The sequence below is a fragment of the Hermetia illucens genome, chromosome 2 (assembly GCF_905115235.1).
Source record: "Hermetia illucens chromosome 2, iHerIll2.2.curated.20191125, whole genome shotgun sequence".
Taxonomy (NCBI): Eukaryota; Metazoa; Arthropoda; class Insecta; order Diptera; family Stratiomyidae; genus Hermetia; species Hermetia illucens.
The window spans coordinates 133765196-133791840 of NC_051850.1; the positions used below are offsets into that span (position 1 = coordinate 133765196).

The window sequence follows — 26645 nt, forward strand, 5'->3', positions numbered from 1 at the left end:
TGCACGTGGGAGCGCTTGATTGAGAAATTTGTTATATTTTTTTTTCATTCAAACGAATTGTGTAACGAATAGTGACATTAGAGGAGGAAGATAAACTAATTGTTGCTGAATTATCAGAGAGATTCAACGTACCACCTTAGAAAAAAGAATCTGAATCCTGGGCTATGTTTAAACCGAAAAGACTTATGGGACCACCCAATATAATTCATGCCTTTGCTAAGAAAGGTTTTACTTTATTTGTTCAAGTTATTTATTAGAAATCACAAATACTATATTCATTGACGCTGATGAAGCAAACACCAGTTGGCTCCCGAAATATAGTTTTTGTGGTTTCTAACAAATAATTTTAGCCAATAAAAGTCAAATCTCTTCAACCTGTTTCTTTTGTTTAACCAATAGCTAACAAATAACCTTCAAACTGCAACTATGTCTTTTTCAATAAAAAATTCCAAATTCATATCTACACACTTGGTATTTAGGGGAAAAATATTTACAATGCTTTCGCATGTACAGGGTGCATTCCAAAAGTAATACAATTGAATTTCCCCTACCGCTCATTAGTCGAAGTGAGATAGAACCACTTGGAGTAGGTGGGGTGAGGGGACTCTAACCTTTGCCATGAAACCGATCTAAGTGCTCTTCAAGCTGTACAAGCAACAGGACGCCAGTTATTGTAAACCTCTGCGTGGCGACCTTGTCACGACAACAATGAAATCGACGGCCGAGCGAAAATTTCAAGTGAATTTCTCCAACATATCGAAATTGAACCTGATTTTTTGGGAAACGTCATCACTGCCGATAAAACCTGGGCTTTTCAATATGACCCAGAAACAAAACAACAAAGCTCTGAATGGCACAACAACCAGTTCCCCAAATCGAGAAAAGCAAGAATGAGCAAACCAAAACTGGAAAAAAAATTGCTCATTTGCCCTTTTCGACAGTAAAGGAGTGGTTCATAAGGAGTTTGTTCCTCAAGAATAGACAGTTATCTCTGACTACTAAGTGCATGTGCTGGAAAAACTCCGAAAAGGGGTCATCAGGACTAGCAAAGACATCCCCGCTACCTGCAAACTCCATCACGACAATGCTCCTTACCTCAACGGACTACTAATCCGCGAGTGCCTGGCCAAATACCAGGTGCCAACGCTGCCCCATCCCCCCTATAGTCCTGACGTCGCGTCAGCAGATTTCTTTTTGTTCCCTCGGATAAAGGCAGCCCAGGAGTATGATTTTCGTCCATAGAAGAGATACAGGTCATGGCAGAGTTGCTTGAAAAACATTTGTAGAGGCCCAAGAACAGTACTTCGAAAAGTTTTATAGGTAAGCGATCGTGCAAATCTGTTCAATAAATTATTTTAAAACACATAATTGCATTACTTTTGAAAAGCACCCTGTATGTATGCTCAATGCAAATTTTTGTCATTCAAATCTTGAAAAGAGTTTCACAGATCCCATCGTCTGTTTAAATTTTATAATTAGAGGCCGCCTGCCTTTAAAAAACTCCAAAGAAAACATTTTCGAAATAAAATATATATCAAATACAAGTTTTAATCAAATAGAAACGAAATGTAGGGTCTTAGAATAAATTGTGCCACAGTAAAAAATGGACGAAAAGGCAAATTAAACAAAACACTGGCAAGGTCATTATCAAATTGCGCAAAGAACGTTGAAGAGGCAGATTCCGAGTAAATATTAAATTGCTGATCAGTGATGATCGCAGCTTAATTCATGAGAGTCGGAGGATAATACGTGAGACCACTCTATAACGGCAAGCCCTTGTCCTATATTTAAACCAAAAGAACTGTAATTCGCACACATTTAGTGGCTGACTTAATCCTGCACAACTGCAGTATCAAAGGACAATTATGTGAGTACATTTCAAATATGATATTTATAAAAATTTGCACATTACCACCACTATCAGACACCCGAATCAAATCGATATTATCCTGTTTTATCGGATATATACTTCCAACAACCCAGTTGCCTATAATATTATGCAATTTTACACCTTATTTTACTTCATTCCTCTTCAAAATATTTTAGCAAGACTTACATACTAAAACCAACAGCAAATCAATCAATCAAAAATATAAAAAGAACCTACCTGTATCAATCTTGATCAGTGGATGAATCTACTCCTGGACACCTTTGGATGGATGGAATTTTATGAAGAGATTAACGGTAAAAACTAGTATAAGCAGTTTGTATATTCACATGTTTTAATTTAAACGTTAGTCGTAATGCGCGAGGTGTTCATCTAAATCTCTTCTTTCTTAGTCCGTTTCAAATATGAGAAATGTAGTTAGATGAACGAAATCAAATCAGACTAACAAAAATCAAAGGAGATAAAAGCGATTTATGAAAAATATACACAGACATATTTTTTTTTCCACTCGCGAACAAAACGAGAAGGAAGGTAGAATTAAACACAAGAAAACTGTGTTTTGTGATAACTAAATGGAAAACTAGTTGAAATTTTTTCTTCTTCTTTTTCTATCTGAAATATTGTTTTGGTATTTAGTTTGGTTTTTTCATTGGATATTGAGTTTATTTATAAAAGTAAGATGATTACAAACGGTTAAGCCTTTGTGTTTTATCATCGACATTCACTTTTCGATATAAGGAAAATAATTCAATTGAAATACATTTGTTTGAAATAGAACAAATTGAAGATAAATAAAACTGAAAAAAATTCGAACGACGCTGCTCATACCATTCATTCTTCACGATAATCTCTTCATCATTCCAATACTATACACGTTCTCTATATTGCTTGATCAATCATGACTTGATTCTTTTCATTTTAAAGATTAGTATGAAGAAATGCATTGGAAAAATTGAAAGCATCAAACGTTTTACAAACAAGCGATATTTAAAATTAAATATTGATTGATTGACTGTTGGTTTCAGCATTTTTTTTTTCTTTTATTTTAAATTGTAGAAATAGACAAAATAAAATTCTATGAATAATGATGGAAAAGAAACAAGAAAGAGACTTCATCTCTTTACATAGTAATTTAAAGACAAAATCAAAATGTATAGTAAAATTTATAGAGCGCTTTTTGTCAACACAAAGGCCAATTGCAAATAATCATCCAACTATCGAAATTATTTTTCGTTTAACACTCGAGGTTATGTAGAGACCCCGGAAAATGTATTTACTTTAACCGTCCATGAATTTGTTATATTTCATTTTTCAAAAAGCTGCGAAAACTTGACTTCCCGAGGGAATGAAAAATATATTCATAAATGTACTTCTAAAGTTCACAAACGTTTTTTTTTTACTTTTCAATTTTCATCTACTTTTGCAATTCTCAAAACTAGTATTCGAATGTGCATCTTGAAAAATTAGTGAATGTTGAGCAGTTCGAAAAAAAAAATAAAAAAAAAATATCTTATCAAACAATGCACTCTCTTACTAAACGTAGTTTTCGTTTTTAGATAGAATCAAATGCAAATAAAAGAAAACAATTGAAAACTATAATCAGAAATTTGAGTGCATATATTGTATATATAAACTTTCAAGATAGAAGAAGGAAAAATTCAAACCTAGCAAAATGGCTCTTAAACCAATTAACAAAATGTGAATATAGATTTGCGTCGAATCTTTCCGCGAACAAAACACGACGACAATGTGTGTATGATTTTTTTTCGATTTCATACCCACATTGAAGGAAAACTTTGATCTTAACGATCCGACGAGTAACGAATCCCGTTAATAGCTCAACTTAAATGAATTATAAACGGAAAAAAGTGAATGAGAATCAAAAAACGAGTTATTTAGTAATTGTTAAATGAGTTTTTATTGCAAAAAGCGCTTTACATTTACAATAAATTTTGTATGTACTTTTTGTTGTTTTACTGACAAACATAATTCAAATTATCTTTTTTTCTTTCTTTGATATTTAATATTGTAGTGATTTACTTTTTTGATTTTGTGTAACAATTCAATCTTATAACCTTCATGTAATCAATTTGATACAGCATGAATTACGATTTATGAACTTTTTCGGATTGTGAAAATCAAACAGAAAAGTCAGAACCAAATAATTGAAATAAACAAATTTGCGGAGAAAACAAAAGTACCTCCTATACTGTCCTCAGATGTTGGATCGAATTTCATGATCTTAAAGGGGTGTATAATTATGAACAATTGAATGTAAAAGGAATACATAATACAATTACCATGATCAATTTTAAATTTCAGTAAATTCGATAATCGTCTTGTTCAAAATATAACAATCATTTTGAACAACAAAGACCATTTGAAATGAAAATCAAATGACCTCGTTTATAAGTCGATAAATAATAACTCAACCTAGCTTCGTTTAAAAGCAATTAATTTGATTCTCAGAAGGAAGATAAAAATAAAATATCTAAATAGAAATGGACCATCAGCGCAGCAAATGAACAATCTCGCTTTTGTAGCAATTCACCGGACATGTCAAAAACATCTAACAATTACGAATTACGAATCATGCGAAAAATTTAAGGAAGCTACGACTTCATAAATACAAAAAGATAAAGAAGCTTAAAGCCGGGAATTTCAGATGGTATAGAAAAATAAAATATTCTACGTGCGGAAAACCCTTTTATGAACCATATATTCGAACGAATGGAGTAGGAACCGAAGTTTTGGTTTAGATGTCATGGATTCCCTCTACATAAATAAAAGCCGAACAGAGTATCCTCGAATATTCATTAGCCTAGAAGATCGTTTTCGGAACGGATAAACTCGTTAGACTATTACCGAAATTGGAATAAAATATCCTCTATCCACCATGTTCTCTAGTTACATATTAAAAATAGTCCTAGAACACCGAAGGCAAAACATTCATCAAAAACTTGCGAAAAACGTAACGCTTAGAAAGAAAACTGAGGACAGTATAAAATTGACTAATAAAAAGAAATTCACAACTTTCCACCTAGAACTAAAAGGCGAATCGATCAGTTACATTCGAAAAGCCGCCTAAACCATTACTAAACGTACAAAACGTGTCAAAATAAATAAAACGAAAATTTATTCTTAATATTAAACTCATAATTATCCTATTATGTACTATATTTTCTTCATTTTGTATATCTGTATGTGTGTTGCGATTGTTTGTCATCATGTTGGCAAGACAAATGCCCCAGAGCTTTTATTCTATGCATATTGTTTTAAATAATAATTCTAATAATCGACAGTCCCAAGTCTTTCTATATTTGATGAAAAAGAAATAAGGAATGTTTGTGAAAAAACCACAGCATTTATCAGCGTTTAATCAATTCCTTTAATATGATTGGTGTGGATTTACGTGTACCAATTCAAGGTAATGAAATTTCTTCGTAATACGGTCGCGAGAGAATTTACTCAATTGAGTTCGAAATTATATATATATATGTATATATATTACTTTTAAATGTTTGCAAAAAGAAATAACAACTTGTGTATCATTATCCGATTGTCCTACAAGCTAAAATCACTTTACTTATTAAATATCATGAAACTATACATTCACTAGCTTAAGAATTTCTTTTTACAAGTAAAACTATCTGATGCATAGATGATGATACACGTCCAAGTTTCGACTAAGAAATAGAAATATCCTAATTAAACTGACCCACTTTTCATATTTATCATTGTACTTATATAATTCATCAAATAATCAAAATAAATTTCATAGAGCGGAGCGGAGGAAATTAAATATTAATGATAAATAAAACGACGATATTGAAAGTGTTAAGTGTAGAGAGGGAATAAAATGCTAATTTTAAACTTAAATAATATTAACATAGGGAGGAGAGAGTAATAGAAAATACACAATAATTTCCGTAGATACTTATATATAAAAAGGGCAAATTAAATGAAAAAAAATCAACGACAACGAGGAAACCATTTGATCCAAACACTTTGAAAATGCATTTAACAAATACTTACTTGTTGCTGCTGAGGTGATTGTTGGACTGGTGCAAGTGGAGGAGGTTGCGCTGAAGTAGCTTGTTGACCGGCCGGTGATGGCTGCACAGCCAAGTATATTTTGGTTGGACCTAAGACACCTTGTTTTCCACTCGATTCTTGAGCTGTGAAGATTAAAAAGAAAATGTTACACTTCATTGAAGGTAATTTTGAATCCGATTACGAATTATCATTATCGAAAATGCTGGGGTATACATATTTAGCTGATTATTGTGGTATTGGAAAGCTTGTAAGTTTCAAATGGGGGTTTTATCCCTTTAGAATTAATTTTTGCCAAAAATTAATTAGTACCCTAAACCTTCCTTTATATTTTCGACGACCAAGGCATTGGTTGAAAAAAAAAATTCTAAAATAATACCTGCAAACTAATCAGATCGGGAAGCAGTATAGCTCTGGTGGACACGATTTCCACTCCGGCAGGCTAAAATATCCCCCACTTTCTAAAAAAAAAGGCTTTTATTAGGTGGTCAAAGGGTAGTACAGGTCCGAGGGCGAAATGTGGAATGGTATCCACGATGGAGCATAAAACCTGAGAAACGCCTGCTGAACCAACACCAACAGCTCTACTACCAAACCCTATCTCCACCTCCACGTGGTGACCGCTGGGAGCTCTCTGTAACGAAAAGCTGCAGACGAAGAAGGATGAAGGCGAGTCTCCCGCGCCTAAAAACGGGACAAATTGTACCAACTGGTCCTCCAAGTTCTGGGTTGGGTAGGGCTGATAACCCTGCACAGAAAACCGAAGTTACGAAGCCACAACGGGATCCTCGCACTGGACAGATAACACAACGACGGACCCGGCAACGACAAAGGAATAACGATTTGCGCATTTTCTCATGGAACGTGCGCTCCCTGTACAGAGATGAAGCTGCTGAGCAGCTAGCCGATACCCTGTTCCAATATAGGGCTGATGTAACAGCGTTACAGGGAATGCGTTGGACAAGGACTGGCCATCCAGTAAACCATGTGCTCGGAGTAGGTTTTTTAGTCAGCCAAAAAATGAAACCTGCTGTTATCGGCTTTGAAAACATAAGCGAACGGCTATGCACTCTGCGCTTGGATGCAAATTTAGAAATATAGGCCTCATTAACGTTCACGCCCCTACAGAGGAGACTGCAGAATTGGAGAAGGATACCTTCTACGAGAACAGACCCTCGAAGCCTGTCCCAGATATGATATCAAAATCATACTTGGGGATTTTAGCAGCCAAGAAGGGAAGGAGCCCGTATTCAGGCGATACGTTGGCTCCCATAGCTTACACCAAAATACAAATGATAACGGACTGCGGATCATTCAATTAGCAGTGTCACACGGAATGGTTGTTGGAAGTACCTGGTTTGCGCGGAAAGCGGTCCACATGGGCCTTTCCAGACGGGACCACTTTCAACCAAATTGACCGCGTGTTGATTGAACGGTGCCACCTCTCAGTCTTGATGAATGGCAGAACATATAGGGGGCCAGACTCGGTTCACTATCTCGTTGGCATGGTGCTCAGAGCTCGAGTAGCAATACCACCCAGAATCCCCTCTGACAATCAGGTGAGAGTTAACACTGAAGTCATCCACAACACAGCCCTCCGCAACACCTATAAGAGGGAAATGGATGCAGTCCACAGAGATCCTCGAGATGAAGCACCAACAAATGATCTTCACAATCACCTGAAAGACGTTTTCATAAATATGGTCACAAACATACTTGGCCCCAGCCACAAAAAGAGTCGGAACGGCTGGTTTGACGATGAATGAAAGCTAGCAACAGAACGGATGTTGCATACCGAGTAATGCTGCATTCACAAAGAATGCGGGCTCGCGCGGAGACTTATCACGAACTCCGTCGAGCGGAGAAGCGACTTCACAGACGGAAAAATGAAACTTGGGAGCAACCGTAAAATTTAAAAATCATAAGTCGCCAGGAGCCGATGAAATTACAGCCGAATTAGTCAAATATGAAGGCGACCAATTACACCAAGTGGTTCATCAACTTGTGCGCAAGGCGTGGGACAGCGAATCAACGCCTGACGACTGGCAAAGAGCCATTATCTGTCTCGTACATAAAAAAGGAGATATCACACAGTACAGCAATTACAGAGGTATCACGTTGCTGAGTGCCATCTATAAGATATTCTCCGCTATCTTGGTAGGCCGGATAGCCCCATACGCCCAGAACATCAATGGCTCCAGGCAAATCAGCAACAGATCAGATTTTCTCTCTGCGGCAAGCGAGGGAAAAACTGTTGGAATATGGACATCAGTTGCACCATCTCTTCATCGACTTTAAAGCCGCAGCATAGCCAGAGAAATTCTGTACCCGGCCATGGGAGAATTCGGTATCCCGACGAAATTAATAAGACTGACTAGGCTGACCCTGACCAATGTGCGAAGCCAGATAAAAGCAGCAGGATCACTCTCAAGACCATTCGACATCAACAACGGTCTACGACAAGGGGATGCGCTATCATGCGTCCTCTTTAATGCAAGAGGTACGATCCTCTTCAAGTCCACCCAACTACTGGCCTATGCTAACGATATCGACATCATGGGAAGAACGACCCGAGACATACAAACTGCAAACTTCATCCAGATGGAGCAGGCGGCGCGAGATCTTAGGATGCACATCAATGAAGGCAAGACAAAGTATATGGTGGCAACGTCAGCACCAAAAACCAACATCAAATCGCACTGGTCAAACGGGAAGAATAAAGATAGGAGGCTATAACTTTGAGATCGTTGATAATTTCTCCTATCTAGGGTCGAAAATCACAACCGATAACAGCTATGACGATGAAAACCGCGGACGGCTCACAAAAACTGTTTCGCTCGAAACGTCTCACCATAGGGTCAATGCTCTTACTGTACAAGACTATGATCTTGCCAGTCCTCATGTATTGCTCGGAGACTTGGGTAGAGTGGAGAATTGCGAACTCTTAGCCGCGTTCGAGAGAAGAATCCTCCGAAGAATCTTTGGCCCCTACATGAGGATGGACGATTTCATAGCCTCCATAACGACGAAATCTATGAGCGATACCATGACCGTCAAGTCGTCGATAAAATCCGGCTCAATAGGTTACGGTGGGTGGGTCACTTAATCCGTATGGATAAGGATAATCCAACCGGGAAAGTCTATAAGGGCAATATCTATGGTAGGAAAAGAAGACGAGGCAGACCCTGCCTCAGATGGAGCGATGTCTGGAGATACTTATTAAAGCAGGCCTAGACCGGATACTGGTTGTTGCGTCGTTGATGATGATGATGACTTTGAAATTGAAGTAAGAACCCTAATTGCATCTGGAAACTTTTTATTCGCAACTTTGATAACAATAAATTGATATGGGTGTGCTGTATCAGGATCTATGAAAAGATTTGAACTACTTATAAAGATACTCTATCGAAAACTATTGTTAAAAGGTGGTTCCATACGATTTTGATTGAAACTTTTAGAAGAAGTTAAGCGGTTCAGGTATGAAAGATTCGGTGTATTTCTTATATAAACATATTTAGGTGTGCATTTGCCCCTTTTGTACCTAGCTCGTAATGATTATGCATGTAGTTTGTCAGACTTCACTTCAGTATGATACTAACATTCAAAGCTTTAGAATGTAAGAAATTTGCACAAATGCGACAACTTTGACCTACTAAAACTCTGTAACAGTAAATATTACGATTTCCACAAAATTTGGTGGTATCATGCTCTATGGTATAGCCCATATTACTGCAAAAGTTGACGATTCTAGCTAGGATAAAGCTAAGGGGGGTTGCCAGTCTAGAAAGACATTCAAAGTCTTGAATTTGCAAAGAAGCGACAACTTTGACCTATTACAACTTTGTTAGTAATAGTGCGATTTCCACCAAACTTGATAGGATCATGCTCTATAATACAGCCTACATCGCTGCAAAGTACTAGGATGAACTTCAGGGGGTTCTCCAGCCAATTACTAAAAATTATGGTAATATACTATTATTAACTTTATTTGAGCAGATATAGGTGCGGAGGGTATTTCGGAGCCTAGGCACCATATAGTGGCAGCATATTGACTTTTCAGATTTTTCGGTTAGGTAGTTCTGAGAATGGGTCCGTTAAAAAAATCATCACTTTCAATCCCTCGCACACCACCAAATATCAAAACTAAGACTGGCCTTGGCAAGTACAAACCGAGACCTTTCATTTGATACTCCACATGGCTATATTTAATTAAATTCAACTTACAATTATGTAACTCACTGTATCGGTGAGCGTTAAGGTTCCCACCTTTCCATCAAATTTGATGTCAATCGCTACAACCGCTTCCGAGAAAAATGCGTGTGCCAGACAGACAGACGCACATACAGTGAACCGATTTTTAATAAGGTTTTGTTTCACATACCATAGGAGAGTGAGGGCTCAAAATGGCTGCCCCGAAAAGTGAAGCAGGTCTCGTTCTCAGAACATATGTAACCAAAAAATCTGGAAAAAATCACAATAATACATTTCTACGAAATCTAGGCCTCAAAATACATCCGGTTCCGATATCTGCAAAAATGAAGTTAACAATAGTATATCTATGTCTGTTTGTTGGATTTGTAGCTATATACGGATGCAAAAAATGTGCGTAGAAGTTTCCGATATAAGATGAACACAGAGCTTTATATCCGAAGCGCAAGTAGCGGTATTCCCACTTGTTTTATTTAAATTTACCGAACTTTTGCTAGTCCCACAGTACAAAGTAAATACACTCTGTCAAAGAAAAATACGAGTAATTGATCATTTTAAAAATCCGCTCAAAGGCATAATCAAAATAATCTTGGACGACACATTGGCATAATTTTCTTCTATACTCACACGATATTTGAGCACGACCTGTTATTTCAATTGTATACTGTGCTCAATTGTGATTTTTACAACAAATAAAAATATCGAATATAGAATTTGTCTCAAATTATGTATTGCAAACGGAATATTATGCCAAATTGTTGAAAACGTTGCAGAAGGCTTACGGCGAACCGGATTTGTCAAAAGATGTACATATGAGTGACACAGTGAAAAGACATGCGGTCAAAATATGGTTGGTGGATGTCAGTGACTGTTCCGAGGAGCCCAATTGGTGCAGTAGTGGACCGCTTTGACACCGCAAACTTTCAAGATAGTGGTAAGTATAGGAAAGGTGAGAGGAGCAGAATTGAACTGGCGCAGATCCTCAGAATCAGCACGCGTCTACTCTAGCTAAAGCTCCAGCATCGCTAAAAAAATTCCTGGGGGTTTCTCGCCTCTGACCGCAATTTCGGAAATACGAATTGTAAGATACACCCAGTCTGAGTCCCCTATAAGACAGTTCCCCGTGCAAACCACCGCATGACCGCGTTTTGTTCTAGGAGAGCCTCAACTTAGTGCAAGTGGTGAGCCTTCGCCATTTGAAATCATTCGCCCCTATATTCCTACAACCCTCTTAACAATCACCACCCAGATAGTTGACATTAGAGGAAAGTGCCAATTTTTGCCCACTTAGTCGCGGGGGATGGAATTCGGGAGCTCTTGTCTTGTTGGTAATCAACCTCTTCAACTAAAGCTAACCTCGATAAAATGAGAAAAACTGTAACTGAAAATAATCGTTCAAATTTGAGAGAGATAGTCGCTGAATTTTTGTATATCACGAATCAATTCGTACCGTCTTACATGACCATTTGGGTATGAAAGGCGTTGCCGCTCGATCAGTTCAGAAAATCCGCATTCATAAATCATAACTGGAGATAAGACATGAGCTTACGAGTTTGACATACAAACCAAGACAGCAGCTCCAAAATGGCGACTGTCAGTTGACCCGAAACTAGAAAAATGCGAATTCAAGAACTCAGAACACTTTCGCCAAATACGTTTTAAGAATGTTATGATGAATTATTGTTTATGTATGTAGTATGTGATTTCGGAAGGGACCTATTTTTAAAGGCGATACAATAAATTTGAATACTTTGTATTCTGTTCACCAATTCCTACAATGTACAATTTTGACTTATTCCGAATTTGACTATAGCCATCGAATTTATACCATTATGAACCCTTGTTGATATATCTTGGCGGATATCAGACACAGACACAGTTCTAATCAAATCCATTCCAGTGATACCTTCGATATAAATTTCCACTTCACTCTCGCAAAGAAAATCTTTTCCTAAATTCATATTCATTGCTATTTCCTAACCTAAGACTCAGGGTCCGATGCTGTATATTATCATCAGTAAATGATAGGATGTTGAACACTTTCTAATTTCACACTATACCTCCTTGTTTTAAACTAAACTGCCAATCGTTTCCAGGCAAGTACGTATTCTACTTATGTAAGTATATTGTGACTTGATTCCATCAGAAAATCTGAGAAAATTCCCATCACGGTTTTTTAAAATATAAACACAATTTCCACTTACCTTTAAGCAACTGTTGCTTGACTTGCTGCTGAACCAGTGCCAATTGCTGCGGTGTAAAATCGTTCCCTGTCAGACCTTGTAAAACTATCCGCGGACCATGATCGGTCTGTATAACTTGCGCCGTAACACATTTTATCACTGTTCCAGGCGGCTGTCCCTGAAGAAGTGATTGTTCTATTGACGGCGCCAAACCAGGATTCTGCTGCTGCACAATTTGCTGCTGTTGCACTTGCTGCAACTGAGGTGGCTGCTGCACTTGAGACTGCACTTTCTGAACTGATTCTGTAGCAGGATTCACCTGTACGGCCTGTTGTCGTACAACTACTTTTGCTGGTGATTGAATTTCCGGTGTGGTGGATTCACCTTCCATGAAATTTGAATTGGTGACAATATGAGCATTGCCATCACTTTGGGTTTTAATGTGGGCCACAATTTGAGCTTGATTGTTGCCTAACGGTCGAATAATAACCTGCTGACCATTAACGTTTGCGACCTGCAGCTTACCCTGCGCTAACTGCTGTGCTAGAGCAGAATTTTGAACGACAACTTGATGATTGTTTGTCTGTGGTTGCTGTTGCTGCTGCGATTGTTGCTGAACAACTTGTTGCTGCTGTACAACTTGCTGTTGTACTACCTGCTGTTGCACCAATTGCGGTTGCTGCCGTTGCACAACTTTTTGAACGACTTGCTGCTGTTGCACTTGCTGTTGTGCTGGCTGAACAACAACATGAGGTTGGATGATTTGCTGCTGTTGGGCAGGCTGAATAATCTGCTGTTGCAAAACTTGAATCTGCTGAGAATTGCCTTGACTGGGTTGCTGAGTTGTAACTAGTCTTTGACCAGGACTCAGTAATATCCTTTGAATGACTTGTTGCTGATTTCCTGTTTGCACTAATTGCTGTATCACCTTCTGGCCTTGCTGATTGATGACGATTTGCTGTTGTGGCTGAACACCCTGCGCATTTTGTACAAGGATTTGTTGTTGGACGGGCTGCTGTTGCTGTTGTTGCTGCTGCTGTTGCTGGGACGAAGGAGAGGAAATTAACACTTTCTGGACAGGAACATTTGACCCGACAACTTTCTGACATGCTTGAACTAGAAGGTGTTGAATATTGCCAGAGGAAGTTATGATTTTCTGAGTGCCACTAGGAGAAGAAACAATCTGGCCAGTCGATGTGATGATTTTTTGGGCTGCTGTACCAGAAACTGTTTGCTGCACGACGTTTTGTTGTGAATTTTGTGTGATAATTTGACTCTGACCACCAGCGACAATCTGAAGCGGATAAAAAGGAAAAACATGTAAATAAAAATATCTTGAATTGTTGATAATATAAATTAGCTTACCTTTTGCGTGACAACTTTTTTCTGCTCGACGGGTTTTACAATTTGTTTTACAACTACTTGCTGCCGATTCGCGTTCACAGGCGAAGCTGCAACTTGTTTTGGTTGTGTTGCAATGACTGTCTTCCCTGCTGTCGGGGCGGGTTTCAAAGCAACAGTTTTATTTGCAGCTCCTGTGAATACATTAGATTTGTTGTATAATTTTTGAAATGTTTAATTGGAAAGCAAACACTGGAAATCTTTATTAAAACAAATTTACCTGGAGTTGTCGTGAGAACATGTAGCTTCCCATCTGGCATTTGAATTAGCTGTTGACCGGGATTCAGCCCTCTCACGCTGACTTTTCCATCCGGCCCTCGTATAATTTGGACTTTATGTTGAGCCGGTGCCGACGGAGTTTGTGTCGATGAAGCATCAGAGGATACCCCACCTTGTGCAGCCGTTTTCGGTGTGGGTGCAGAAATGGTTTGATGAATAATTCTTGTTGTTCCATCTGGATTTTTCACAACAACCCGACGATTTCCAATGATGTTTGGTTTTTGAAGAGTTCCTAAAGAGTATTAAAATTCAATAGTCAGACTATTTTGCAAAGAAATTATTCCTAATTTTTCTGGCAAATAAAGTATACCTTCCTCCTCAGCCCTTTGCAAATCGGGCTTGACAGTGGGAGCGTTAGTAGCGGCTTGTATTAGAAAATTATACTTGCAATTATAGTCCTTATAACACTCGACAGAACTTACCTTGTTGCTGTTGCTTTTGCAATTCCAGCTGCCGTTTTTGATTATGTGCTGCCCGCTGTATTCGCAACTGTTGCTCCATCTTCTCTTTGATTTCTTCTGGCGTGGCCTTTGGCCCAACAACAATAGTTGTTTTAGTAACGATTGTTTTATTAGCATTGCTCTGTGTATTGCCCGTTGAGGTATCAGCTAGAATATGTCTTTGAGGCGGCAACTTGCCAGTTACCGTCCGAGTTGTCATGGTTTTCTCTTGTTTTTCACCGAACAATTTGATTTCCCATAACTCCAGTTTCTCTTCGTCAACCCATTCTTCGGTGACTTGCGGCTCTGTCTGTTGAGGCGATTCGGCTCGCTTGCGTTTTCGAAGACCGGACCGTATCGATGTTACTTCTACGAACACGAAAGACAAATTTAATTATAAAAGAATACTCATCTGACGTTCAATTTAAAGCTTCCTTACCTCTAACCGTCTTTGGTAGCTCCAAAGGAATAACAACTTTCCGCCTCAAATATTGCGTTTTCTCAGAATATTTGCCTAAATGTCGATGTTTCAACAACTCCAAAGTAACAATTTCTGTCTCGGTAGTGATTTGATGTTTGCCGTCAGTCGTAGGCGGCTTGGTGACCATATCGTCCCAGCGTAAACAACACCACAGAATGCGGAACTGCAGTGCAACCGCCGACAGTGTTCGCGCATTAGACATGCGATATAACCAACAAGTTTTGAATAGAGGTCGCGAGCAGGGGTACGGCCAAACGGATGTATTATTCTTTGCCATGTGATGGTATCCCCCCACAGCAATCTTACCTCCAATACGAGCAAGCTTCAGAGCCTCGTGGCGTGGCAACATCATAATTGTCTTCAATCCTCGATGCGTATTGAAGTTTGCCACAAGAGGGAATTTTACGTTCACTTTCTGCGATTGCACCTTTGTCAGTCGGCTTTCGACTTTAATCTGCTTCAAGCAAATCTTCCCGCGGGGATTTGTAACGGTGTATATTCGTTCTTCACCGTTCGGAGCCAGTTCTTTTTCAAATTTGCATTTGTCTTCCCGCTTAATGGGTTTCCCGCCAATTGGAAATCTTCGGTTAGATTTTGCTTGAAAAGGTTTCTTATCGCCGGAAGCCTCATCATTCGAGGGTTTATCGGAACCGTTCTTCTGTCCGTTCCTCGAGTAGTCCAAGTTAGCAGCTCTAGTAGATCTCCGCGATTTGCGAGACTTCCGACTCGAACTGTCCTCATCCATGAAATCGGGCAGTGATTCTGAGCTCTCAATGTCTATACTCGGTGGTGGGTTGCTGTCTACATCCACAAGACCATCTTCAAGGCGAATACGTTTGGCATTGGGGCTGTCCGACTCAGTTTTGATCGTGACCTCAGATTCGACCACTTCATGCCCGGCAACTTCCATTGCATTGTCATTTTCAAGTTCTGGTTTTATTACTTCCTCCTTTATCGTCTCGTTTTTAATATTATCTTCTGTGGTGGGTTCTACTTTTATATCATCTTTGGTTAATTTAATACAAGACGCAATTAGAGATTCTTCACACCCGAAAGAGTTTGCTATTGCAGTCCTAAAGTCGTTTAGTACATCAGTTGGTGTGTCTTCCGAATGGCGATAGTCGTCAGGATCATCAACCGAATAGTTCCCATTATTTTTTCCTTCCATTAGCTTTTGCTCGAGGATTGAGGGTTTCTTTACAGCACCCAATATTGCGGCAACCGTCTCCTTGCCATTCCCAGCGGTGTGAGCCTTCCTCAAGAGAAGGAGCAATTCTCGCTTCGCACGAGCTTTCTGCAGGCAAAGGGGCGAATAACAAGTCTGTTGATTGATTTGCGCCAATGAATTCGAATTCGTATTACAACTCTGCGAATAACATCGATATGACTTGGCAAACCGATTAAGAATACCAAATTGGTGACGAACAGTTTGGATTTTTTTCGCTAAGCTGTTTACTAATTCGACATTGACGTTTGATGCTTGATTCGGCTTGGATCCGGTTGACAGACGAATCAACTCTCTCTCGAGGGAGGACTGTATCGGCTGTGGAGATTGTTGGGTTTGTGTTGCCAATTTCGCATCGTTTGTTGCCGGCGTCGTGTCGTTCACGACGTCCACATCGTCTTCTTTCTTCTCGCCACATGTCAGTCTGTCCTCTTCCATTTCCTTGAGCTTTATTCGACGCGACAGGAGATCGTCAAGCTTCGATTTTTTGGCAATTTTGGGGTAAAGCAATCTCCCGGGCGTTGTGAGAGCCTTTGAAACATCGATCTCTTCAAATTTTTGAGTAACTGGAAGCACATCAACATTTTTCATCTCAGCATAGGTCGCCAAGTCATCAGGTTTGGAATTTTCATTTAAACTATTAAGGACAATTTGTGTTCGCCTGTCGACGGATATAACTCGTTCGATATCGTCTTTCTTTATGCGCATCATAACTTTATTGGGAACCATTTTATCGAGCACTCTTGGCATGCGAACTTGCCGCCGTCCATATGACATCCAAATCCAACCCCACTGTCCGTGAATTCGATACTCCTCGCCCTTCTGCTTCCACACCTGATGTTTCAATCCTAGAGTGTATTTAACATAATTGTATGCTAATCGATTTCGTTCCTCTTCATCATCTCGTTCACGCTTTTCCCGCTTCTCCGATTTTTTCTTTTCCTCTCGCTCACCTGACGTTATCCTCTGTAGTTTAGTATGACCTAATTGTTCATGCCAGACATTCGCATAAATCACACTTTTGAAACAAGTTTGCAGAACGGTTAACACACAAGCAAATTCGTATGGCTTGGAACACGCCGTTACAGCCGCAACCCATGTTTTCCTTAGAGATTGCCAATTGGGATTCATGAATGGCGTTACAATTGCCTGCTCCAATGTCAAAAAAGTTTGCCGTAACGCTGATATAACTCCAGTCTCACTGATCCCATTCGGCATTCCAGTCCATTTAAACTCAGATGCCGTGGTCAACGAGAACTTGTGCGAAAGATGTCGCTTTTTATCACGCTCTTCATTTCGCTGTGGTTTATTCAAGGCTATTGGATTTGTGGTGTACTGATTCACGTATGTTTTGAATCCGTTTTCCATTGCCAACTTGAAGTAGAGAGTTCCATTTGACAATTGACTCAGCTTGTTTCTTGTCATGCGCAGGTCCCCTTCGCCAGCATTAGAATTTTTCCGTTCGACAAGACTTTTATTGGGGTCAGTTTCGCCTGATGAATCTGAATTCTGATTTCCGTCAACATCTTCAGACTCGCCACTTTCTCTAAGCTTTGCGATCCTCTCATTTTCTACTTCGAAATAAGACTTTTTACTACCCTTATTTTCATTCGTTAGTGTTTCTGTGATTTTCATCTGTCGGACGATCTCTTCTTTCATGTCATTGATTTCTCTACACAAACCTGCCTCCAGCTCTTTTTCATCTAACTTCGAAAGCAGATACTCCAATTGTTCTACTGTACTATAATACCAAATGTCCTTCGATTCTTGATCTTCCACGAATATCCGCCGACACACATACCAAAATTTGCGTCCGTGCCGATCGTACCCCAAGCAATCTTGACGAATAAGTATCCCTTGCTTCTCCTGAGTCGAGATACAATCAGACACGCCAGAAATTTTATGCGCCTTACAAATACTACATTGCCAGTCTTCATTAGGTACATCAACTAAGGGCGGATCGACACACTCCAAGTGGAAAACGGCAGGACACGTCTCACAACACAGAAGCTTTCCCAATCGATGACAAATACGACAGTGATCGTCGTAATGAATAGGGCCCTCTTGGAGCATATCATCCCGGATGCAAGTTGTCACAAGAAATTGATCAGTTAGAAATTGAAGAACTGTTAGTCGATCTTCGATTCCAGTGTAGGGGTATTCGCGTGTTGACAGTATTTCTAGAATATTTCTATCAAATACCGAATCGCTTTCCACATAACTCCTTAAAATTTCCGGCCACGTCATATTATCCATCAAATACAATGTAATATTAATACTGTCTTTCTGATCCAACGGCCCGAAATGTGTAGCTTGCATATCCTCCTCCCGCAACATCGCCTTCAACAGCATCATATGAATTTCAGCCAATAGAGCGCTCTGCTCGTCACACACCAAAGCTCCACAAAAATCTTCAAACCGAAATGGGGACAACCGGATTTGATTACGAAACCTTCTCAAAACTTCATATATCGTAGCCGCTCGCAGTGTATACTCCTTGGAAAGGAGAAGATCATCAGAAGATGATGGTAATGTAAGGGTCGGGACTTCCCGATCTTGTAACCAAATCGGATCAGGACTTGGCGGTCTTGGCGGCCGTCCAACACCATTCGGTGTTGGGCCAAAACTATTTACAGAAAAGTCGCTATCGCTATCATGATCGTTGTCAATGCTCTCGTCGTCAGTTGGTGACATGAGTAAGGGATCATCATCCGCGTCGCTCTTGTCCGTTGAATCCCCAAAATCGGAACCGTAGTGATATTCTGATTCATAGCCTGTCAGAAATACAGATTCAAAATGTAAGCATAATGATATCAATGATCTTAAAAGCAGGATATGGATACAACTCCCACTAAGCTGAACTAAATTCCAGCATAGACTTCTATCAAATAATTCTTGAATTTTTTTTACAGGGCAGCTATGTATGACATTTACAGAACTCTGCATTTTCGATACAAGCAGTACAAAGAGAATAAAATAGGAGTAATACAGAATAAATAGTGCTTCACCAACACTTCTCATAAAAATTAGATCAGTGGGGAAACTAGCTCAAATGCATTTCCAAAAAGATATTCATCCAAACTGCCCAAATCACTTCAATAATCACATACCTTTTCTTGAATATGATGTCGATGCATTATACGATGTATTGGAAGCACCACCGCGTCGTCCACGACCTCTAGCCGTTGACGACGACGATTTACTCATTGATGGACGCGATACACTTCGTCTACTTGCATCGCTACCTTGTGGCGATGAGGCGCGCGATGCTGATGGTGTACTAAATTGTGAATCAGATCCTTTTGTCAGATACTTTGGTTTTTTCATAAGCTGATAGTTGAATTTACTAGGACGATCCGATGTTATTGTTTTAGGCGGTCGGCCGCGTTTACGTGACCCGCGACCCGACATAACTGCGGTCGGTGTTTTTATCGATTTTGGTAAAATTTTTTCTATTCACTTTGACTTTTATGAACTTTTTTCTTGTAGACTCTTAAAGATTGTCGTATCTTTAAAGGGCTTTATTTTGAATAATTTCAACTAATCTTGAACCATGCGCACTCTATGGATCCGAAAATAACGTTTGATAGTTGGCGTCTACCGTTTTTTGACACAGTCTTTTAGTAAAATTTTTAAATAGTTTATAAAATTACTTTTACACATATTTCCCGATAGTGGTGGACAGATGGACATAAAAAAATCTAGAAAAGAAAAAAATATTTATTAGTGGGAATGATACATGCACTGGTTTGCTTAAAATGATGTAAAGCTGGGAAGATCAGAGAGCGCACTCAGCTTGAATCCCAGGTGTAAAACCTAATTATGCACAAACACTTTAAAAAAATTCATCTATGAAACATTGGATCAATAGCTTTCATCCCTTCCTCAAATTCGACGCCTGCTTACGGGACTTGACTAAACTAAATGATTCATTCTTTGTCCTACTCTATATGCTTGGTTTGACTGCAACAAATTACTCCAAAAGCGACAAGGACTCACAACAGTCAGGTGCATTGACCCCGTTCAAAATTTACAACGAAATCAAGTGTACACTGGCCAAACTGATTTGGAATCAGCTTAAAATCCAATCGTCATGTAAATAGACAAAAATTACGCTTTGCTGAAACGCGAACTCTAATAGGAAAAAATTGAGGCAAACTGGATTTGATGCATCTGATTTCCCCCTTCTTTGAAAAACGTACTCGAATAATTTACATCATTTATAGATTTTACTTTTGAACGTATGGGTTCAGAAGATTTTGATCTAAAATCTCATTATTCGACGCGTACGATCCACGGGCATACCCAGCCAAGATCCCTCTTTTTAGACAGCATAAAGGTGTAGACAAAAGTAATATCCAGTGGTCTGACTGTAAGAACAGATGAGAGAGTTGACTGCGACTCTGTAACAAGTCGGGAAATCGGAAGCTGGACACTTCAGGTATCAAAGGTTTTGTGTATTTCTTTAAAAAAAAAAAACATTTGAGTGGACAGTTGTCCCATGTACGTGGCATATACATATTATGTGTGAATATCCTTTTTCACGTGATACTGACATTCAAAGTCTTGAGTTTGCACAAAAACGGCAATTTTGACCCATTATAACTTTGTTAGTAATCGTGTGACTTCCACCAAACTTGGCAGGATTATGCTCTATGTTATAGTCTGCATTACTTCGTGATTCTAAGATTAAATTAAGGGGGGTTTTGCATTCAATTACTAAAGATTATAGTAATATACTATTATTAACTTTATTTGAACAGATATCGGTATGGAGGGTATTTTGGAGCCTAGGCAACGTTGATTTTTCTCAGATTTTTCGGCTGGATAGTACGTACGTACGATTGAACAGCGTGATCGACCCAATCAATCCCAATAAGGCAATTATACGCTTTCCGAAATGGAGAATTCGATCGCCACATTGAGAAAACTAGCAGCTATGTCTCTAGGAGCCTAAAACTCTCCATATGCTAGCACACCATCCAATAAAACGGAAGACGTCGAATAACAGATTCGCAGTCAGCATCCAAAGATGATCATCTTGCGTTGATGCAATCCGAAATTTTGTAGAAGAAAATAGACGAAATCCCCCTGGTACAACGCCCGGAAGTTCAATATCAAATTTGGGTGCGCCTAGGAGATCATAATAAATATCCGCTGGAAGTTATATTCGTTTTCAGAGCATCAAAAGCAACATCTCTTGGATTAGACTCAGGTCACATCTGAGGTGAAACTTGAGCGTAAAACAAATCGAACCATTATCAACACACATAGGGAAAAATGCAATCTGTATGAAATGCCACATCAGTGCATAATCAATCGCCAGATCTTATTCGACAATTATTCTCCTTATAACCCCATTTCGGTATCTTATGTCAAATAGAACTTTAAAAGAAGCCCTTAGATTTTTCCGCTGATTGATGGCGTAGATGTTGATATTTTGATACTCTTTTCAGACGAATTAATTTCTCAAATTATGATCGATTTTTGGTCCGTCTGACCACTTCAATGAAAACAATTTCATTCAGATTACCTTGTGGGAAGGTGAAGCCCGGTTTCTCTCATGGTGTAGTCTTTAATTTCAGCCAAGGACATAGGGCAGTAGTGTGGGACAACATAAGACACTGCCAGTATAAGCAAATATTAGAAAGTTGGCTACAGCCATGTTTAAAGAATGATTCTGTGGTGATGAAGAATGCATGATCATGTGCAATTGAATTAAACATTCTTGGCTAAAGAACATTATCGTTCTGCTCTGACCGGGAATTTAATCCAACTTGAACCAAAGAGTATATGGAGGTAATCAAGGGACAGTTGATCGAAACTCCCAACAGAGAACCGCATGATGACAAAGAATTAAATGTGCTTTCTATCAAGAAGTTTTTTATGACAAAAATAATATTCTTTCGTAACTTATTCTTCTTCTCCCTCAATTAGAAACTCCTTTGTATATAAACTGATATCTACTGAAAAAATAAGTAAAAATAGAAAATACAGAGAGATTCTGTTTGTTACTAATAATTTGCCCAGCAACACACATCCATACAAATAAGAAAAACAATCAAGCGACTGTGCTCCCTCCTTCTCAACAATATCAAAGTGAACTAATGCCTTTAGACGTGGTCGTTAAAACCTAAAAAATAAATCTCACAAGTCCGAAAAGTACACTACAGAAATCATTCACAAAGTGCACAATATACAACCTTGGCCAAAAGTATTAGGCACCCCTAGAAAATGATACATTGAAACGTAAAAATTTATTTTTACAAACGCTTTGGATACAACCTGGGACGATACCGTTACCTGGAAAATAACATGAGACTTTTCACGATGATTAGTACATCTGCAGGGTAAAGTCAAAACAGGTGTTTTACGTTTTTTGTTGATGTGTTATCAGTTTGTATTTGCTATTGTTAGTGCAAGTACGTGGCGTTTTGTTGCTTTTTTGGTTAAGTCCACTTGTGTTTCCGAAAATGGTAAAATGAGTCATCTTTCAATAGCAAAACGAAAAAAAAATTTTTTTAGAGAAAAAAGTGTCACGTTGAAATATCAAAGCTAGTGCAATATTCGCGGGGAGCAGTTCAGTCTGCTATTAAAAGATTTAATGAGGCAAGCTGCCACGCTATTATACCAAAAGCGGTTAGAAAACGCGACAATCCTGAACAGGAAACTTATTCGCGAACCTGTTAAGGATTTTTAAAAAAATGTTTGAGCTTACTAGGGATCTGCCGAAGAAAAATAGAAAGATTATTTGTACTCGTACCGTAAGAAAGATACTTGCCGAAGTGGATTATAACGGTTAGCCTGAAAAAAACCGCAGCTGTTGGAGTAGGAATCGCATGGAATGGTTTTCACGTCAACATTGCAGAGTGGAAATTTCGAGGAATGTTATGCGGCCCGACGAAGTGATCTTCCGAGTAAGTTTACATATGAGAGTTTGCATAATGAATAATAATGAATGAAATTAGGAAAATGATGACCAAATTCGGAAATAGGTATTTGTTTTTTCGCAGGCATAAAAAACGTCGAAGGTGGTCTTCGTAAGACGTCATGTTGGTGAAAAATATTATCTGGATTAGCCACTGTTATACACGGAGAAAGCAGTTTTATGCTGTTATAATGTATAGGTGTAAGTGGCATCGGGTAAATGGTCTTTTGTGAAGGTCGTACTGGCTTGATGCCTTCATAAACGTTCATTTTTGGTAACACCGATTTGAATGGTATTAAATTCTAACAAATTAACTCAGCCAATTACAATTCAGCAATCGTAATGGATTGGTCTAGAGAATAACATTGCCTTGTTAGATTGACCGGCCCAGTCCCCAAATGTGAACCCCATCGAACATCTTTGGGGCACCCTAAAGCACAATGTGAGGGAGCATAGCATTACAACCAAAACAGTGCTCAAAAACGTTTTAATCCACGAATGGAGCGTCACATGCACACAGCGATTTACGAAGCTAATATAGGAGTATAACGTAAATGATAGCTGCTGCAATAAAGGTCAAGGATAGACCAACCATACACCATTAATAACATTGTGTGAATTATATAACACAAGCGATTAAATCACTAAAAGAGTTTAATTTTTTTCGCTAAACAAGAAAAAGACAAAAGGCATCCTATGCCTAATATTTATGGCCAAGGCTACAGGACAAAAGGAATATATTCAACCAAGTTAATAGACAATAAAAACAACCAAGCATCGGGGTTTGAGAATCTCTGGATTCTTCTAAGGCCGCCTATCGTGTTCACAGTTTGATTCAAATAAACTATTACATCCCTGAAACAAAACAGCAGTTAAAGGGACTTTTCACAGTCAGCAGTTTTTTTTTTGTTGCAAAATTATTTTATTTCGATAGAATGTCTCAAGATTCCAAAGTCAATGCTAGCAATAGTTTCTTTTTGGGGTTTTTTTTAGTGAAGGTCAGTCAGGAAATTTCATACAAGTCACTACTAATTGTCTTTGTGGCACCAAATTTTTCCGGCCACTTTTTGGATTTAATTGATTCTTTTTCTATTTTATTCTATATACCTATCTTAATAAATTTTAATATTCTAAAATTTTGAAGGTGTTAACATCGAAAACGCGTTTTTCAAAACTTTTCCTAGAAACATGACAACACTCGTCAATATGGCCCAAACTAGAATTTCCAGTTCGTTGACATAAAGGATTTTTTTTAAGAGTTCACGGTTTGGTTATAAAAGCAGGCAAAGCCGGATCAAGTCCCAAAAAAGGCAATTTCAACATCTAATACATCATCTAATGTACAACAACAACAACCGGACACATTTTTTATTTCAATTTCATCCTTTATCTTCAACATAAAAGAAACAGCAAATCAGTACCATTTAAAAACACTCTAAAATTGTGAAAAAGGATTTTAAAAAATAAACAGAACCCAGATTTTAGTAGCAAATAAAACAAAGCTTCAGCGGCAAAAACAGGAACCCTTTAAGATTGGTTCGAAAGGACACAATGACTTTTTCTGCATTATATTCGAAACGATAAAATTGCCAAAAAAAAAATATCCACACATTTCGGTCTGCATACAAACTACACACGATTTCATTTTACAATCATTACGCGAAAAATTGCTTATCTAAGATAAATTATTTGCAATAATTTATTAAATTAGGAAATGCCTACTTCGTAAGCGACAAGGTTTTCCAATATTCGAAATGATAGAATCTAAGGGGATGGTGTAATGACGATTTTTGTGTGTACTAATGCATGACAGCTTTCCCGTAATGTACCACATTGATTATGTATTTTCGATTACGAATTCTATAATTTTTCTCCTATACGTGCCGGGTTCTCCTCCGATATCGCTTTATCTTTCAAGCTCGATGATGATTCTGTTCATAAATGAAAAACGAATTGCTTTTGCACTTTTTTAAGGGATATCTACTTTGACGGAAAGAAAAGATAATTTTTAAGGTTTTGTGTAAAACAAACAAATTCCCCATACATGCGAATGGAAGGTGCAAATCATATCAATCATATCAAATGAAAGGGCTTAATTAGTACTTTACGAAACTGGTCTCATATTTGATATCGGGTGAAACGTAGCGGAGTGAGGACTCAAAATATGACCCCCGAAAGGTGTAGCAGGTACCGTTCTCAGAGCCTATCCAACCGAAAAATTTGAAAAAAATCACAGTGGTGTATCTAAACGAAGTCTAGGCCTCAAAATACATCCCATTCGGACATCTGCACAAATAAAGTTAATAATAATATATTAGCATATTTTAGAAATTTAGCCGGAACTCCCTGAGGTTCATGCTCGAACTACAAAATTTTCCACTTGCATAAGGGATAATATAAGGTATAACTTTGGGAAGTTTGAAGGAAATCCAACTATTTTTAACAAAATTATAGAAGGTGAAGCTTCTACATTTTATCTGAATTTCGTGCATTCTAAATCGTATGTGACGTCATCACAACATATCAATTCGTCAATATCAGATCAAAGTGAGCTGAGAATGGGAGGTCGGAGGGAAACATTTCGTTTTAGTTTTTTAATCATTTATATATCAATATGAATTACTTCAGACAGATATACGTATGTTTTTTTTATCATCATCAACGGCGCAACAACCGGTATCTGGTCTAGGCCTGCCTTAATAAGGAACTCCAGATATCCCGGTTTTGCGCCGAGGTCCACCAATTTGATATCCCTAAAAGCTGTCTGGCGTCCTGGCCCACGCCATCGCTCCATCTTAGGCAGGGTCTGCCTCGTCTTCTTTTCCTACCATAGATATTGCCCTTATAGACTTTCCGGGTGGGATCATCTTCATCCATACGGATTAAGTGACCCGCCCACCGTAACCTATTGAGCCGGATTTTATCCACAACCGGACGGTCATGGTATCGCTCATAGATTTCGTCATTGTGTAGGCTACGGAATCGTCCATCCTCATGTAGGGGGCCAAAAATTCTTCGGAGGATTCTTCTCTCGAACGCGGCCAAGAGTTCGCAATTTTTCTTGCTAAGAACCCAAGTTTCCGAGGAATACATGAGGACTGGCAAGATCATAGTCTTGTACAGTAAGAGCTTTGACCCTATGGTGAGACGTTTCGAGCGGAACAGTCTTTGTAAGCTGAAGTAGGCTCTGTTGGCTGACAACAACCGTGCGCGGATTTCATCATCGTAGTTGTTATCGGTTGTGATTTTCGACCCTAGATAGGAGAAATTGTCAACGGTCTCAAAGTTGTATTCCCCTATCCTTATTCTTGTTCGTGTTTGTGTTTGACCAGTGCGGTTTGATGTTGTTGGTTGATTCGTCTTCGGTGCTGACGTTGCCACCATGTATTTTGTCTTGCCTTCATTGATGTGCAGCCCAAGATCTCGCGCCGCCTGCTCGATCTGGATGAAGGCAGTTTGAACGTCTCGGGTGGTTCTTCCCATGATGTCGATATCGTCAGCATAGGCCAGTAGTTGGGTGGACTTGAAGAGGATCGTACCTCTTGCATTCACCTCAGC

General features: G+C 38.8%; 1 protein-coding gene across 6 annotated transcripts in view; it reads right to left on the reverse strand.

Annotated features, from left to right (window-relative positions):
• Positions 1–26645, reverse strand: part of LOC119649046 (nucleosome-remodeling factor subunit NURF301) — a 64564-nt gene that overhangs the window by 26763 nt on the left and 11156 nt on the right. For 4 of the 6 annotated variants that reach the window (XM_038051019.1, XM_038051020.1, XM_038051021.1 and 1 more), the window contains 8 exons: positions 19270–19860; positions 14893–18933; positions 14436–14822; positions 14324–14377; positions 13955–14245; positions 13699–13868; positions 12355–13627; positions 5924–6066 (listed from right to left, as the gene is read on the reverse strand). In XM_038051019.1, the coding sequence (XP_037906947.1) occupies positions 5924–6066; positions 12355–13627; positions 13699–13868; positions 13955–14245; positions 14324–14377; positions 14436–14822; positions 14893–18933; positions 19270–19570 (6660 nt within the window). In that variant the 5' untranslated portion in view covers positions 19571–19860. Of the gene's footprint in view, positions 1–5185; positions 5575–5923; positions 6067–12354; positions 13628–13698; positions 13869–13954; positions 14246–14323; positions 14378–14435; positions 14823–14892; positions 18934–19269; positions 19861–26645 lie in introns of those variants that run through there. The other 2 variants (XM_038051024.1, XM_038051022.1) reach the window with 2 other exon arrangements.